Consider the following 14,528-nt stretch of genomic DNA (forward strand, 5'->3'; position numbering starts at 1 on the left):
TTACTTCATTTGCACACACTGTATACAGATTTTTCTATTGTGTTATTGACTGTACGTTTGTTTATCCCATGTGTAACTCTGTGTTGTTGTTTTTGTCGCACTGCTTTGCTTTATCTTGGCCAGGTCGCAGTTGTAAATGAGAACTTGTTCTCAACTGGCCTACCTGGTTAAATAAAGGTGAAATAAAAAAAATAAAAAATTGGGCAAATCCAATACAACACGTTACTGAGTACCACTCGATATTTTCAAGCATAGTGGTGGCTGCATCATGTTATGGGTATGCTTTTAATCGTTAATGACTGGGGAGTTTTTCAGGATAAAAAAGAAACAGAATGGAGCTAAGCATAAGCAAAATCCTAGAGGAAAACCTGGTTCAGTCTGCTTTCCAACACACTGGGAGATGAATTCACCTTTCAGCAGGACATTAACCTAAAACATAAGGCCAAATCTACGCTAGAGTTGTTTACCAAGAAGACAGTGACTCTTCAGTTACAGTTTTGACTTAAATCTGCTTGAAACTCTATGGCAAGACCTGACATTTTTTGTCTAGCAATGATCAACAACTCATTTGACAGAGTTTGAAGAATTTTGAAAAGAATGATGGGCAAATGTTGCATAAACCAAATGTGGAAAGCTCTTAGAGACTTACCCAGAAAGACTCACAGCTGTAATCGCTGCCAAAGGTGCTTCTACAAAGTATTGACTCCAGGGTGTGAATACTCATGTAAATAAGATGTTTCTGTATTTCATTTCAATACATTTGCAAAAATGTATAAAAATGTTTTTACTTTGACATTATGGGGTATTGTGTGTAGATGGGTGAGAAAAAAAAATGTTTAATCCATTTTGAATTCAGGCTGTATCACACATTTGGAATAAGTCAAAAGGTATGAATACTTTCTGAAGGCTCTGTATATACACAAGTATGTGGACACCCCTTCAAATTAGTGGATTCGTTGCTGACAGGTGTATAAAATCGAGCACACAGCCATGCAATCCCCATAGGTAAATATTGGCAGTAGAATGGACTTACTGGAGTGCTCAGTGAATTTCATCGGGTTACCGTCATAGGATGCTACCTTTCCAACAAGTCAGTTCGTCAAATTTCTGCCCTGCTAGAGATGCCCTGGTCAACTGTAAGTGCTGTTATTTTGAAGTGGAATCGTCTAGGAGCAACAACAGCTCAGCCGCGAAGTGGTAGGCCACACAAGCTCACAGAACGGGACTGCCGAGTGATGGAAGTATGTAGCGCGTAAAAATTGTCTGTCCTCGGTTGCAACACCCACTACCGAGTTCCAAACTGCCTCTGGAAGCAACATCAGCACAATAACTGTTCGTTGGGAGCGTCATGAAATGGGATTCCATGGCTGAGCAGCCGCATACAAGCCTAAGATCACCATGCGCAATGCCAAGCATCGGCTGGAGTGGTTAAAAGGGCATAGTGCCAACTGTAAAGTTTGGTGGAGGAGGAATAATGGTCTGGGGCTGTTTTTCATGTTTTGGGCTGGGCCCTTTAGTTCCAGTGAAGGGAAATCTTAACGCTACAGCATACAATGACATTGTAGATTATTCTGTGCTTCCAACTTTGTGGCAACAGTTTGGGGAAGGCCCCTTCCTGTTTCAGCATGACAATGACCCCGTGCACAAAGCGAGGTGCATACAAAAATGGTTTGGCAAGATTGGTGTGAAAGAATTTTACTGGCCTGCACAGAGCCCTAACCTCAACCCCATCGAACACCGTTGGGATGAATTGGAACACCGACTATGAGCCACGCCTAATCGCCCAACATCAGTGCCTGACCTCACTAATGCTCTTGTGGCTTGATGGAAGCAAGTTCCCGCAGCAATGTTCCCACGTCTAGTGGAAAGACTTCCCAGAAGAGTGGAGGCTGTTATAGCAGCAAAGGGGGGGACCAACTCCGTATTACGGCCGATGATTTTGGAATGTTCTACATACTTTTGGTCATGTAGTGTATCTCTCACTATAAACTACCTGAATAAATAGGAAAACTCGTCTTCACTGATTGCATTCTTTATTATTCTCAATGTATGTAAAGTTGCATCGACCATTCTCAGCTGTACCTACACAGGGAGTCAGCGCCCTTAAAGATGGCGCCATCAGAGTCCTTAGAGAGTCCTCGCTTCTAGTCCTTAGGAAACTTTGCAGTATTTATTTTTCTGTTTTATTTCTAACAAGCATTTCGCTACACTCGCAATAACATCTGCTAACCATGTGTATGTGACCAATAAAATGTGATTTGATTTGATGTACTGCTCTGTGTGATGAGAAACAGAGGCATCATGAAAACCGTGCAAAGAATCTCCCAGCACCAATCCTTCATCCAGGGAGTTAGAAAATAATTTTGGATAATATACTGTTACATTTAGATCACATTAATATGCACTGACATCACATTTAGATTTTATATTTATTATTAAGTTAACCTTAGGAAAACAAAGCACACATCTAATCAGCGATACTGAGTGGAAGATTATTACTGTGTGGGTTCATGTTCTTCCTGAGTTTCCTAACCTATATTTCTCTAAGGTGTGCAGTAATGAATGGTTGAGCCTGGTTCTCAGATTAGTTTATTGAGGAGGATGGCAGGTTGACTGTTACGGCTCTCGTCGAAAGGAGTGGACCAAAGTGCAGCGTGGAAAGTGTTCATGATTTTTTTTTTTTTATAAACACTCAAACAAAATAACCAAAGTGAAAACGAAAGCGCACAGTTCTGTCAGGTACAGACACGAAACAGAAAACAAGATCCCACAAAACCCAAAAGGAAAATGACTTATATATGATCCCCAATCAGAGACAACGATAGACAGCTGCCTCTGATTGGGAACCATACTCAGCCAAAAACACAAAGAAATAGAAAACATAGGCCTCCCGGGTGGCACAGTGGTCTAGGGCACTGCATCACAGCGCTAGCTGTGCCACCAGAGTCTCTGGGTTCGCGCCCAGGCTCTGTCGCAGCCGGCCGCGACCGGGGGGTCCGTGGGGCGACACACAATTGGCCAAGCTTCGTCCGGGTTAGGGAGGGTTTGGCCGGTAGGGATATCCTTGTCTCATCGCGCTCCAGCGACTCCTGTGGCGGGTCGGGCGCAGTGCGCGCTAACCAAGGGGGGCGGGTGCACGGTGTTTCCTCCGACACATTGGTGCGGCTCGCTTCCGGGTTGGAGGCGCGCTGTGTTAAGAAGCAGTGCGGCTTGGTTGGGTTGTGCTTCGGAGGACGCATGACTTTCGACCTTCGTCTCTCCCGAGCCCGTACGGGAGTTGTAGCGATGAGACAAGATAGTAATTACTAGCGAAAGAAAAAAAGAAAAAAAGAAAAAGAAAAACGAAAAAAACGAAATAGAAAACATAGATTTTCCCACCCGAGTCACACCCTGACCTAATCAAACATAGAGAATAATAAGGATCTCTAAGATCAGGGCGTGACAGTGACTGTAAATAGCTGCAGTTCAGGCCTACAGGCGGAGGGAAACATTTTGAGAGAAAGATGTTGGTACAGTATGTGGAGCATGCTTGGTGTTCACAGACGGAGGACAGTCTTCTCTACTGATGTGTCCTCAGCTTGTTGACAGACTCAGGCCTGAAGACATTTATCTAACTCTGACCTTTCAGAAGATCCAAGACCCACAGTTGTTAGTGTGCTAGTAACACAGTGGCTACTGACAGACTGACAGACTGACAGACTTTCTACCATTGATTCAACCCTTTCTGATCCGAAATTGAGATCTACTGACTGGCCACGTATGGACTTATCTCTGCACTCAGAACCAAATCTCATGTGCGCTGGCCAGTGAACATTTATGTCACGAGAAACTACTAGAGGTTTGAATTAAGTCAGCTCTTTAGGACATCCCAACCTGGTCTCAGAGCATTTTGTATTATTCTGTACGTAAATCCTTCACACTCCATTTAGTATGACACGTCATGCTTCGTATGGTATGTATTAATTTGTAGATGTCCATCACCCATTTTGTATGATATATTTACTATAGTATTCTACAGTGTATTTAAAAATTCTGTAGTAACTACTACACATGATCGAGGTATACTAAAGTGTGTAGTATAGTATTATACAGTGTACTACAGTTTACTACAAAATTCTATAGTAAGTACTGTAGTATTCTATAGTAAACTGTAGTATTTTTTCATGTGGGGTGGAACACATCTGGTCATGTTTAGTTTAGGCTGTGGGAACATCTCTCCACAGGGGTTTGTGTCTTGGTTTTCATGTTCAGAAAAGAGAGACTGTAACAGAAAGAATTACAATTCGTATTATAAATTATCAATTTGCAAAACGTACAAAATTATATGAAATTTGAACATTTTTAGCTAGCTAATAGTACCCGCAAAACACCAGTCACAACGTCAACAGTGAAGAGGCGACTCTGGGAGGCTGGCTTTATAGGTAGAGTTCCTCTGTCCAGTGTCTGTGTTCTTTTGCCCATCTTAATATTTTCATTTTATTGGCCAGTCTGAGATATGGCTTTTTCTTTGCAACTCTACCTAGAAGGCCAGTATCCAGGAGTTGCCTCTTCACTGTTGACGTTGAGACTGGTGTTTTGCGGGTACTATTTAATGAAGCTGCAAGTTGAGGACTTGTGAGGCGTCTGTTTCTCAAACTAGACACTCTAATGTACTTGTCCTCTTGCTCAGTTGTGCACCGGGGCTTCCCACTCCTCTTTCTTATCTGGTAAGAGCCAGTTTGTGCTGTTCTGTGAAGGGAGTAGTACACAGCGTACGAGATCTTCAGTTTCTTGTCAATTTCTCGCATGGAATAGCCTTAATTTCTCAGAACAAGAATAGACTGACAAGTTTCAGATGAAAGTACTTTGTTTCTAGCCATTTTGAGCCTGTAATTAAACCCACAAATGCTGATGCTTCAGATACTCAACTAGTCTAAAGAAGGCCAGTTTTATTGCTTCTTTAATCAGAACAACAGATTTCAGCAGTGCTAACATAATTGCAAAATGGTTTTCTAATGATCACTTAGCCTTTTAACTGATAACACAACGTGCCATTGGAACACAGGAGTGATGGTTGCTGATAATGGGCCTCTGTACTCCTATGTAAATATTCCATACAAAATCAGCCGTTTCCAGCTACAATAGTCATTTACAACATTAACAATGTCTACACTGTATTTCTGATCAATTTGATGTTATTTTAATGGACAAAAAAATGATTTTCTTTCAAAAACAAGGACATTTCTAAGTGACCCCAAACGTTTGAACGGTAGTGTATATTTAACCTTTATTTAACTAGGCAAGTCAGTTAAGAACAAATTCTTATTTACAATTACGGCCTATCAAAAGGCCTCCTGCTGGCGCTGGAGAAGAAGACTGACGTTTTACATGTTCCTATCCAATTATGTTGTTTTGTTTGTTTCTTTGCGTTGTTTGTAACTTGTTTTTTAACTTATTTTTGTACATAATGTTACTACTACCGTCTCTTATGACCGAAAATATCTTCTGGACATCAGAACTGCGATTGCTTACCACGAACAGGCAGAATACTTTTTTTTCCTTTAAGGAGTCCGACGAACCCGACGTGAATGACGTACTGCTGGGAGCCCAGATCCCCGTCATTTGCGTGAAGAGAAGGCGAAGAAAATGGGGCCTTTTGAGAATTCGTAGGCGATCAAATAAACCCCCACTGCATTCCATTCTGCTAGCAAACGTGCTGTCTTTGGAAAATAAAATCGATGACTTACGTGGAAGATTAAACTACCAACGGGACATTAAAAAATGTTCACAGAGTCGTGGCTGAACGACGACATTATCAACATACAGCTGGCTGGTTATACGCTGCACCGGCAGGACAGACCAGCGGCGTCTGGTAAGACAAGGGGCGGGGGACAACATATTTTTGTAAATAACAGCTGGTGCACGATATCTAAGGAAGTCTCGAGGTTTTGCTCGCCTGAGGTAGAGTATCTCATAAAAAGCTGTGGACCACACTATCTACCTAGAGAGTGTTCATCTGTATTTTTCATAGCTGTCTACATACCTCCACAGACTGATGCTGGCACTAAGACCGCACTAACTGAGCTGTATTCCGCCATAGGCAAACAGGAAAATGCTCACCCAGAGGCGGCGCTCCTAGTGGCCCGGGATTTTAATGCAGGGAAACTTAAATCGGTCTTACCTAATTTCTATCAGCATGTTAAACGTTCAACCAGAGGGAAACAAACTCAGGACCACCTTGACTTCACACACAGAGACACATACAAAGCTCTCCCTCGCCCTCCATTTGGTAAATCTGACCATAATTCTATCCTCCTGATTCCTGCTTACAAGCAAAAATGAAAGCAGGAAGCACCAGTGACTCGATCAATAAAAAAGTGGTCAGATGAAGCAGATGCTAAGCTACAGGACTGTTTTGCTAGCACAGACTGGAATATGTTCCAGGATTCCTCTGATGGCATTGAGGAGTACACCACATCAGTCATTGGCTTCATCAATAAGTGCATCGATGATGTCGTCCCCACAGTGACCGTACGTACATACCAGAAGCCATAGATTACAGGCAACATCCGCACTGAGCTAAAGGCTAGAGCTGCCGCTTTCAAGGAGCGGGACTCTAACCCGGAAGTTTATAAGAAATCGCACTATTCCCTCTGATGAACCATCAAACAGGCAAGCATCAATACAGGACTAAGATCGAATCGTACTACACTGGCTCTGACGCTCGTTGGATGTGGCAGGGCTTGCAAACCATTACAGACTACAAAGGGAAGCACAGCCGAGAACTGCCCAGTGACACGAGCCTACCAGATGAGCTAAACTACTTCTATCCTCGCTTCGAGGAAAATAACACTGAAACATGCATGAGAGCACCAGCTGTTCAGGAAGACTGTGTGATCACGCTCTCCGCAGGCCATGTGAGTAAGACCTTTAAACAGATCATCCTTCACAAGGCCGCAGGGCCAGACGGATTACCAGGATGTGTACTGCGAGCATGCGCTGACCAACTGGCAAGTGTCTTCACTGACATTTTCAACCAATCCCTGTCCGAGTCTGTAATATTAACATGTTTTAAGCAGACCACCATAGTCCCTGTGCCCAAGAACACTAAGGTAACCTGCCTAAATGACTACCGACCCGTAGCACTCACTTCTGGAGCCATGAAGTGCTTTGAAAGGCTGGTCATGGCTCATATCAACATCATTATCCCATAAACCCACTCCAATATGCATACCGCCCTAACAGATACACAGATGATGCAATCTCTATTGCACTCCACACTGCCCTTTCCCACCTGGACAAAAGGAACACCTATGTGAGAATGCTATTCATTGACTACAGCTCAGCGTTCAATAGCATAGTGCCCTCAAAGCTCATCACTAAGCTAAGGACCTTGGGACTAAACACCTCCTTCTGCAACTGGATCCCGGACTTCCTGACGGGCCGCCCCCAGGGGGTAATGGTAGGTAGCAACACATTCGCAACGCTGATCCTCAACACAGGGGCCCCTCAGGGGTGCGTGCTCAGTCCCCTCCTGTACTCCCTGTTCACTCATGAGTGCACGTCCAGGCACGCCTCCAACACCATCATTAAGTTTGCCGATGGCACAACAGTGGTAGGCCTGATCACCGACAACGACGAGACAGCCTATGGGGAGGAGGTCAGAGACCTGTCCGTGAGATTCCAAGACAACAACCTCTCCCTCAACGTGACAAATACAAATGGGATGATTGTGGATTACCAGAAAAAGAGGATTGAGCACACCCCCATTTTCATTGACGGGGCTGTAGTGGACCAGGTTGAGAGCTTCAAGTTCCTTGGCGTCTATATCACCAACAAACTAACATGGTCCAAACACACCAAGACAGTCGTGAAGAGGGCACGACAAAACCTATTCCCCCTCAGGAGACTGAAAACATTTGGTATGGGTCCTCAGATCCTCATAAGGTTTTACAGCTGCACCATCGAGAGCATCCTGACTGGTTGCATCACTGCCTGGTATGGCAACTGCTCAGCCTCCGACTGCAAGGCATTACAGAGGGTAGTGCATACGGCCCAGTACATCACTGTGGCACAGCTTCCTGCCATCCAGGACCTCTATACCAGGCGGTGTCAGAGGAAGGCCCTAAAACTGTACCGGAGCGCCAAGTCTAGGTCCAAGAGGCTTCTAAACAGCTTCTACCCCCAAGCCATAAGACTCCTGAACATCTAATCAAATGGTTAACAGACTATTTTTATTGCCCCCCCCCCCCCCCTTTTGCACCGCTGCTACTCTCTGTTGTTATCATCCATTTATAGTCACTTTACTAACTCTACCTACATGTACATATTACCTCAATTACCTCGACTAACCGGTGCCCCCCCCCCCCCCCCCCCCCCCCCCCCGCACATTGACTCTGTACCGGTACCCCCTCTATATAGTCTGGCTATTGTTATTTTACTGTTGCTCTTTTATTACTTGTTACTTTTATTTCTTATTCATATTTTTCTTAACTGCATTGTTGGTTAGGGTCTTGTAAGGAAGCATTTCACTGTAAGGTCTACAAAAAAATCTAAAATCTAAAATTTGATTTGATTTGCTAAATTATTATTTAATTTTATAATATAGGACAAAACACCCAACACAACAAGAGAGAAACAACACAACACTACATAAAGAGAGACCTACAACAACATAGCAAGGCAGCAACACATGACAACACAGCATGGTAGCAACAGAACATGGCAGCACCACAACATGGTAGCAGCACAAAACATGGTACAAACATTATTGGGCACAGACAACCTTTAGTTATTTATTTTTATTTCACCTTTATTTAACCAGATAGGCCAGTTGAGAACAAGTTCTCATTTACAACAACACAAAGGGCAAGAAGGTAGAGACAACAATACATCGCACAAAGCAGCCACAACTGCCAGTAAGAGTGTCCATGATTGAGTGTCCACTATGTTACGTCTAGTCTATGAGACCAGGCTGGCTATCCACATAGCCTACTTTAAACTTCCTTCCCAGACATCAAGGCCTGCTGTAACCCTGTAGCACTAAACCACGCTGTCTCTCAGTCATTCCTACCGCCTGTGACTCAAACATGGCTTTGCAGCTTTGAACTCTTTAGTGCACTTTAAACACACCATCACCAGATCCATGTAGATACATGGCTCTGACCACCACCATCGTCAGGCTTTGAAGTGTCCTGAATCACCAGTGAACCGTTGCCCATCTTCAAACTCTCCGGACAACACCACTTCTCCCCCTCCATTAGCCATTAAGGCCATAAAGGCTTTAGAGTGTTTGTGTTTATGGATCTGGGTGTCAGTCACTGTCTGTCTGTGAGTTTGTGTCTGTGCATGCGTGAGTGTGTGTGTGAGTGTGTGAGTGAGTGTGTGTGTGCATGTGTGTGTATTCATGCTTGCGTGCGTGCCTGTGTATGTGTGTGCATGCTTGCGTGCGTGCCTGTGTATGTGTGTGCATGCTTGCGTGTGTGCTTGTGTGTGTTTAGGGTCCATCAGCTGCTTCTGGAAGTTCAAAGGGTCACACCACCACTACCAGGTTCATCCCCATTAATATTAACTGTTGGGTGATGTCATCTGTCTGGTCTCTGAGTGCCTGACTGGATGTGATTAGAGGCTAGCTGGGCCAGAGCTTCTTTAGTGTCTTTTTTTTAACCTATATGTGGTTTAATGGACTGACATTTACACTGCTTGTCTTTGTTGTCCTCTCCCTCTCCTCCTCTCCTCCTCTCCTCTCCTCTCTTCATCTCCCCCTCTCCTCCTCTCCTCACCTCTCCTCTCTTCATCTTCTCCTCTCCTCCTCCTCTCCTCCTCCTCTCCTCTCTTTATCTCCTGCTCTCCTCCTCCTCCTCTCCTCTCCTCGCCTCTCCTCTCTTCATCTCCTGCTCTCCTCCTCCTCCTCTCCTCTCCTCTCCTCTCCTCTCCTCTCCTCTCCTCTCCTCTCCTCTCTTTATCTCCTCTTCTCCTCTCCTCTCTTCATCCCCTCTCCTCCTCTCCTTCTCCTCCTCTCCTCTCCTCTCTTCCTCTCTCTCTCTCCCTCTCCTCCTCCCCTCCCATCCCCTCCTCTCCTCCTCTCCATCTCCTCCTCTCCCCTCTTCCATCAGGCCGACGCTGCAAAAAAAGAGCTGCTTCTCTCTGCTTCCCTCACCTGACAGCTGGATGTTCAGAGGGGTAAGTGGTTTACAATGTTATGTCTATTGTCAGTCAGCATCCGAATAGGGCTGTGTGTTTGGTCTGTGTGTGTGTGTGTGTGTGTGTGTGTGTGTGTGTGTGTGTGTGTGTGTGTGTGTGTGTGTGTGTGTGTGTGTGTGTGTGTGTGTGTGTGTGTGTGTGTGTGTGTGTGCGTGTGTTAACACTGCCATATTCATACTCCTCTGTATTGATTACGATCATTCTGATTACAATGGATCTCTGGTCCCTCCTCAGGAAATGAAAACCACATTTTTGTTTGTTTATTTTCAATTAAGGAAAATGGCATTTTCACATGCAGATCTTTACCCAGGATGTCCTGTTTGTCTCTCCCCTCTATGTTTGTCTGGAGCTAGGCTGAAAGACTAGCTGTGCCTGCCCATAGGGGCTCTCTGCAAAAGTAGTGCCCTATGTGGGGAATAGGGTGTTGTTTTGGACACAGCCAGAGAGCGTGTTACACATTTTACTTTCACTATGGTCTCACTTAACAATCCAGTTTGCTTGAACATACTGGATTTGATTCATGTTTGATGAGTTTGATGGCTGATTGTATTTCATAGCAAACCTGCCACTGGATGGCAGAGGAATGAACAACTAGCTGTTTGGTTTTTGAGTGTCTTGAATTTGTTGCAGCTACAGGTATCTACAGGTACCTTGAGGCAGGGAGAAAACAAAGACGTGTGAAAAAATGAACGTAAAGTTTCAGAACACAATGTCCTGATATCATAGCAGTTATTGCATGGTAAGATATGGTAGACAGGACCAGAGCCTTCTAGTTGGAATATATTCAAACCCTTATATATTTGGAATATATTTAGAATGTTAAAATCTTAGCCTCTTTGGATGTGACTTCAGCTTTACCATGTTCACGCTGTGGCTGTAGATCAGTTAGCTCAGGTCAGAGAGCCTGTCTATTTGAGGTCCTAGTAGCTGGAGGACTCCTGTCAATCAATGTAAACAGATCCTGTTCTGTGCTGCCCATCCTGTCCATGACTTTTGGCCTCAGCTCAGTTCCCCCTCCTGCACATTGCTCTGACGCTAACGCTGTGATAGAGACAGGGTCGGTTGGGCGAGCAGACAGTGAGTCTGGTGGTTGGAACAGCCAACACAAACAAGGCCAGGGGCTGGCACATCGCTGGCATCTCACACCCAGAGATGAGCACTGGAATCCTGGACTGATTCAGTTGCTGGAGAGGAAAACAGAGCCCTGGCCTGACTTCCTGTCTTAGGTTAGATCACAACACTGTCAGTCTACTCTGCTGCATCAGAATTTTGTTGAAGATGAAAGTTTGTTTGAAATACAGTATTTTATTGTAAAACCAACACGTTTTGGCAAATGCCTTTATTTGGGTCTGAAGCGTCTGAATGTTGTGGTGCACTTCAAGTTGTATATATTCCAGATATTTCAGCTGGAGCCAAGGCAACTCCAGATATAGATATCAAACACACGTTATTACGTATTTTCTTCAGTAATTACTGACTTCTTACGTGTTTCTTAATATATCATTCATGTAACATGAAAAGAACAACCCTTGCTGGTGTCAAGTGGACCTATAACATTCTGGGGTCCTTTGGAATGGCTTCCAAGCACAGACCGGCACACTGCTTTAGCTGTAATTCCTCGCGGTTACTTTTGATTGCATGACGTTTTTATTTGTGTTTGTGTGATTAAAACTGTCACAACAGTGACTGGTTTACATTGGCAGTGAGTGGATGCTTGATGGTATCAGATTGAAACCTTATTGTCGGTGATTGTGCCTGGAAAGCACAGTGTCTTGTAAGGATAGAAGGTTGGTTTGTCTGGGAATGGGAGCGTGTGTTGCGGAGGAGGCAGAACACGGAACAGGTTTCCAAAAAAGGAGTTTGCCCAAATACAATGCTTTAGACACACACAGCCAGACCATTTACAGCAACCAATCTATCGTCTGCACTCTGGAGAATGTTCCAAAACAACTGCTTCTGGCTTTTTCTTCTGTCGAAATGTGCTGTTTGTTTCTAAAGAATTAAAGGTATTAATATAGGAAACATCTAGCTAGTTACATTTAACAAAAATATGAATGCAACATGCAACAATTTAAAAGATTTTACTGAGTCACAGTTCATATAAGGAAATCAGTCAATTTACATGGTCAACAGTGGCCGAGAGTTGCTATTTCTAACATGGATTTCACATGACTGGGAATACAGATATGCATCTGTTGGTCACAGATACCATAAAAAAAAGGTAGGGGCGTGGATCAGAAAACCAGTCAGTATCTGGTGTGACCTCCTTTTGCCTCATCTCCTTCGCATAGAGTTGATCAGGCTGTTGATTGTGGCATGTGGAATGTTGTCCCACTCCTCTTCAATGGCTGTGTGAAGTTGCTGTTTATTAGTAGGAACTGGAATAAGCTGTTGTACACATCAATCCAGAGCATCTCAAACATGCTCAATTGGTGACATGTCTGGTGAGTATGTAGGCCATGGAAGAACTGGGACATTTACAGCTTCCAGGAAATGTGTACAGATCCTTGCAACATGGGGCCTTACATTATCATGCTGAAACATGAGGTGATGGCGGCAGATGAATGGCACGGCAATGGGCCTCAGGATCTCATCACGGTATCTCTGTGCATTCAAATTGCCATTGATAAAATGCAATTCTGTTCGTTGTCCGTAGCTTATGCCTGCCCATACCATAACACCACCGCCACCATGGGGGACACTGTTCTCAACGTTGACATCAGCAAACCACTCGCCCACACAACGCCATAAACGCTCTCTGCCATCTGCCAGGTACAGTTGAAACCGGGATTCATCCATGAAGAGTACACTTCTCCAGCGTGTCAGTGGTCATCAAAGGTGAGCAGTAACCCATTGAAGTTGGTTACGACACCAAACTGCAGTCAGGTCAAGACCCTGGTGTGAACGATGAGCACGCAGATGGGCATCCCTGAGACGGGTTCTGACAGTTTGTGCAGAAATTCTTCAGTTGTGCAAACCCACAGTTTCATCAGCTGTCCGGGTGGCTGGTCTCCGATGATCCCGCAGGTGAAGATGCCAGATGTGGAGGTCCTGGGCTGGCGTGGTTACACGTGGTCTGTGATTGTGCGGGTATTGGGCATACTGCTAAATCCTCTAAAATGACATTGTAGGCGGCTTATGGTAGAGAAATTAACATAAAATTCTCAGCTCTGGTGGATATTCCTGCAGTCAGCATGACAATTGCACGCTCCCTCAAAACTTCAGACGTCTGTGGCATTGTGTTGTGTGACAAAACTGCACAAGAGTGGCATTTTATTGTCCCCAGCACAAGGTGCACCTGTGTAATTATCATGTTGATTAATCAGCTTCTTGATATGCCACCACTGTCGAGGTGGATGGATTATCTTAGCAAAGGAGAAATGCTCACCAACAGGGATGTAAACAAATTTGTGGCAAAAATTTGAGAGAAATAAGCTTTTTTTGTGCGTATGGAACATTTCTGGGAATTTCCATTTCAGCTCATGATACATGGGACCAACACTTAACATGTTGGGTTTATATTTTTATCTCAGTGTAGTTAGCACATGGGCATATGGAGCACATTCCAAATGATTGATCAGAAGGCATTTACCCTCGCCTTATGCTAGCTAGCATATAGTTCTTTGGCATTACTATTCACTGACAATATTTTTTTGGAACCAACAACAAAACACTTTATCAACTGAACTGAAAAGGGCTTGGTTTCCCTTTTGCTTGTCATTGTGTAATTTCAACAGGGGAGGCCACCCCTATGTCTGGACGTGTGTGTGTGTGTGTGTGTGTGTGTGTGTGTGTGTGTGTGTGTGTGTGTGTGTGTGTGTCTGTGTCTGTGTCTGTGTGTGTGTGTGTGTGTGTGTGTGTGTGTGTGTGTGTGTGTGTGTGTGCGTGCATGAACCTGGACCTGCTGCAGAGGTTGTTTCCGTCAGCTCCTAACGGGCAGCACAACGTCAACATCTCCCCATCAAAACCTTTTGTCTTCAGCACACACATGAGAAAACACACACACACACACACACCAAGCTGACCAATTTGTGGTTGTGTTTTTCCTCGCTCGAGGCTGGCTGCGGGGTCACAGCCAAGTTGAGGGTGAATTGAATACAAAAGCATTAGCCACTACTCTGAGCGATGCTGTATCTATCTCGAGCAAAAGTCCTGACGAGAGATTACGATAAGGTATCCTATCTAAAACACTGTAACAGGAACAGCTGCTTTCCTTCTGTCAGCAGTAGTTAGCTATATAGCTGTTTAAATAAGCTGAATCATAGTGGAGGAATGAGCTTCTCTGTCTGGTCTGGTCTGGTTCTTCATGATGCCAGTGACTCTCACTACAGACTCTCAAAACCTCC

At 44.4% G+C, this 14,528-nt stretch overlaps 1 protein-coding gene across 1 annotated transcript in view; it reads left to right on the forward strand.

Annotated features, from left to right (window-relative positions):
- arhgef3 (Rho guanine nucleotide exchange factor (GEF) 3) overlaps window positions 1–14,528 on the forward strand; it is a 104,660-nt gene that overhangs the window by 20,940 nt on the left and 69,192 nt on the right. The window contains exon 2 of the mRNA XM_055918027.1: window positions 10,095–10,161. Coding sequence (XP_055774002.1) covers window positions 10,095–10,161 — 67 coding nt within the window. The remainder of the gene's footprint in view (window positions 1–10,094; window positions 10,162–14,528) is intronic.

The sequence above is a fragment of the Salvelinus fontinalis genome, chromosome 3 (assembly GCF_029448725.1).
Source record: "Salvelinus fontinalis isolate EN_2023a chromosome 3, ASM2944872v1, whole genome shotgun sequence".
Taxonomy (NCBI): Eukaryota; Metazoa; Chordata; class Actinopteri; order Salmoniformes; family Salmonidae; genus Salvelinus; species Salvelinus fontinalis.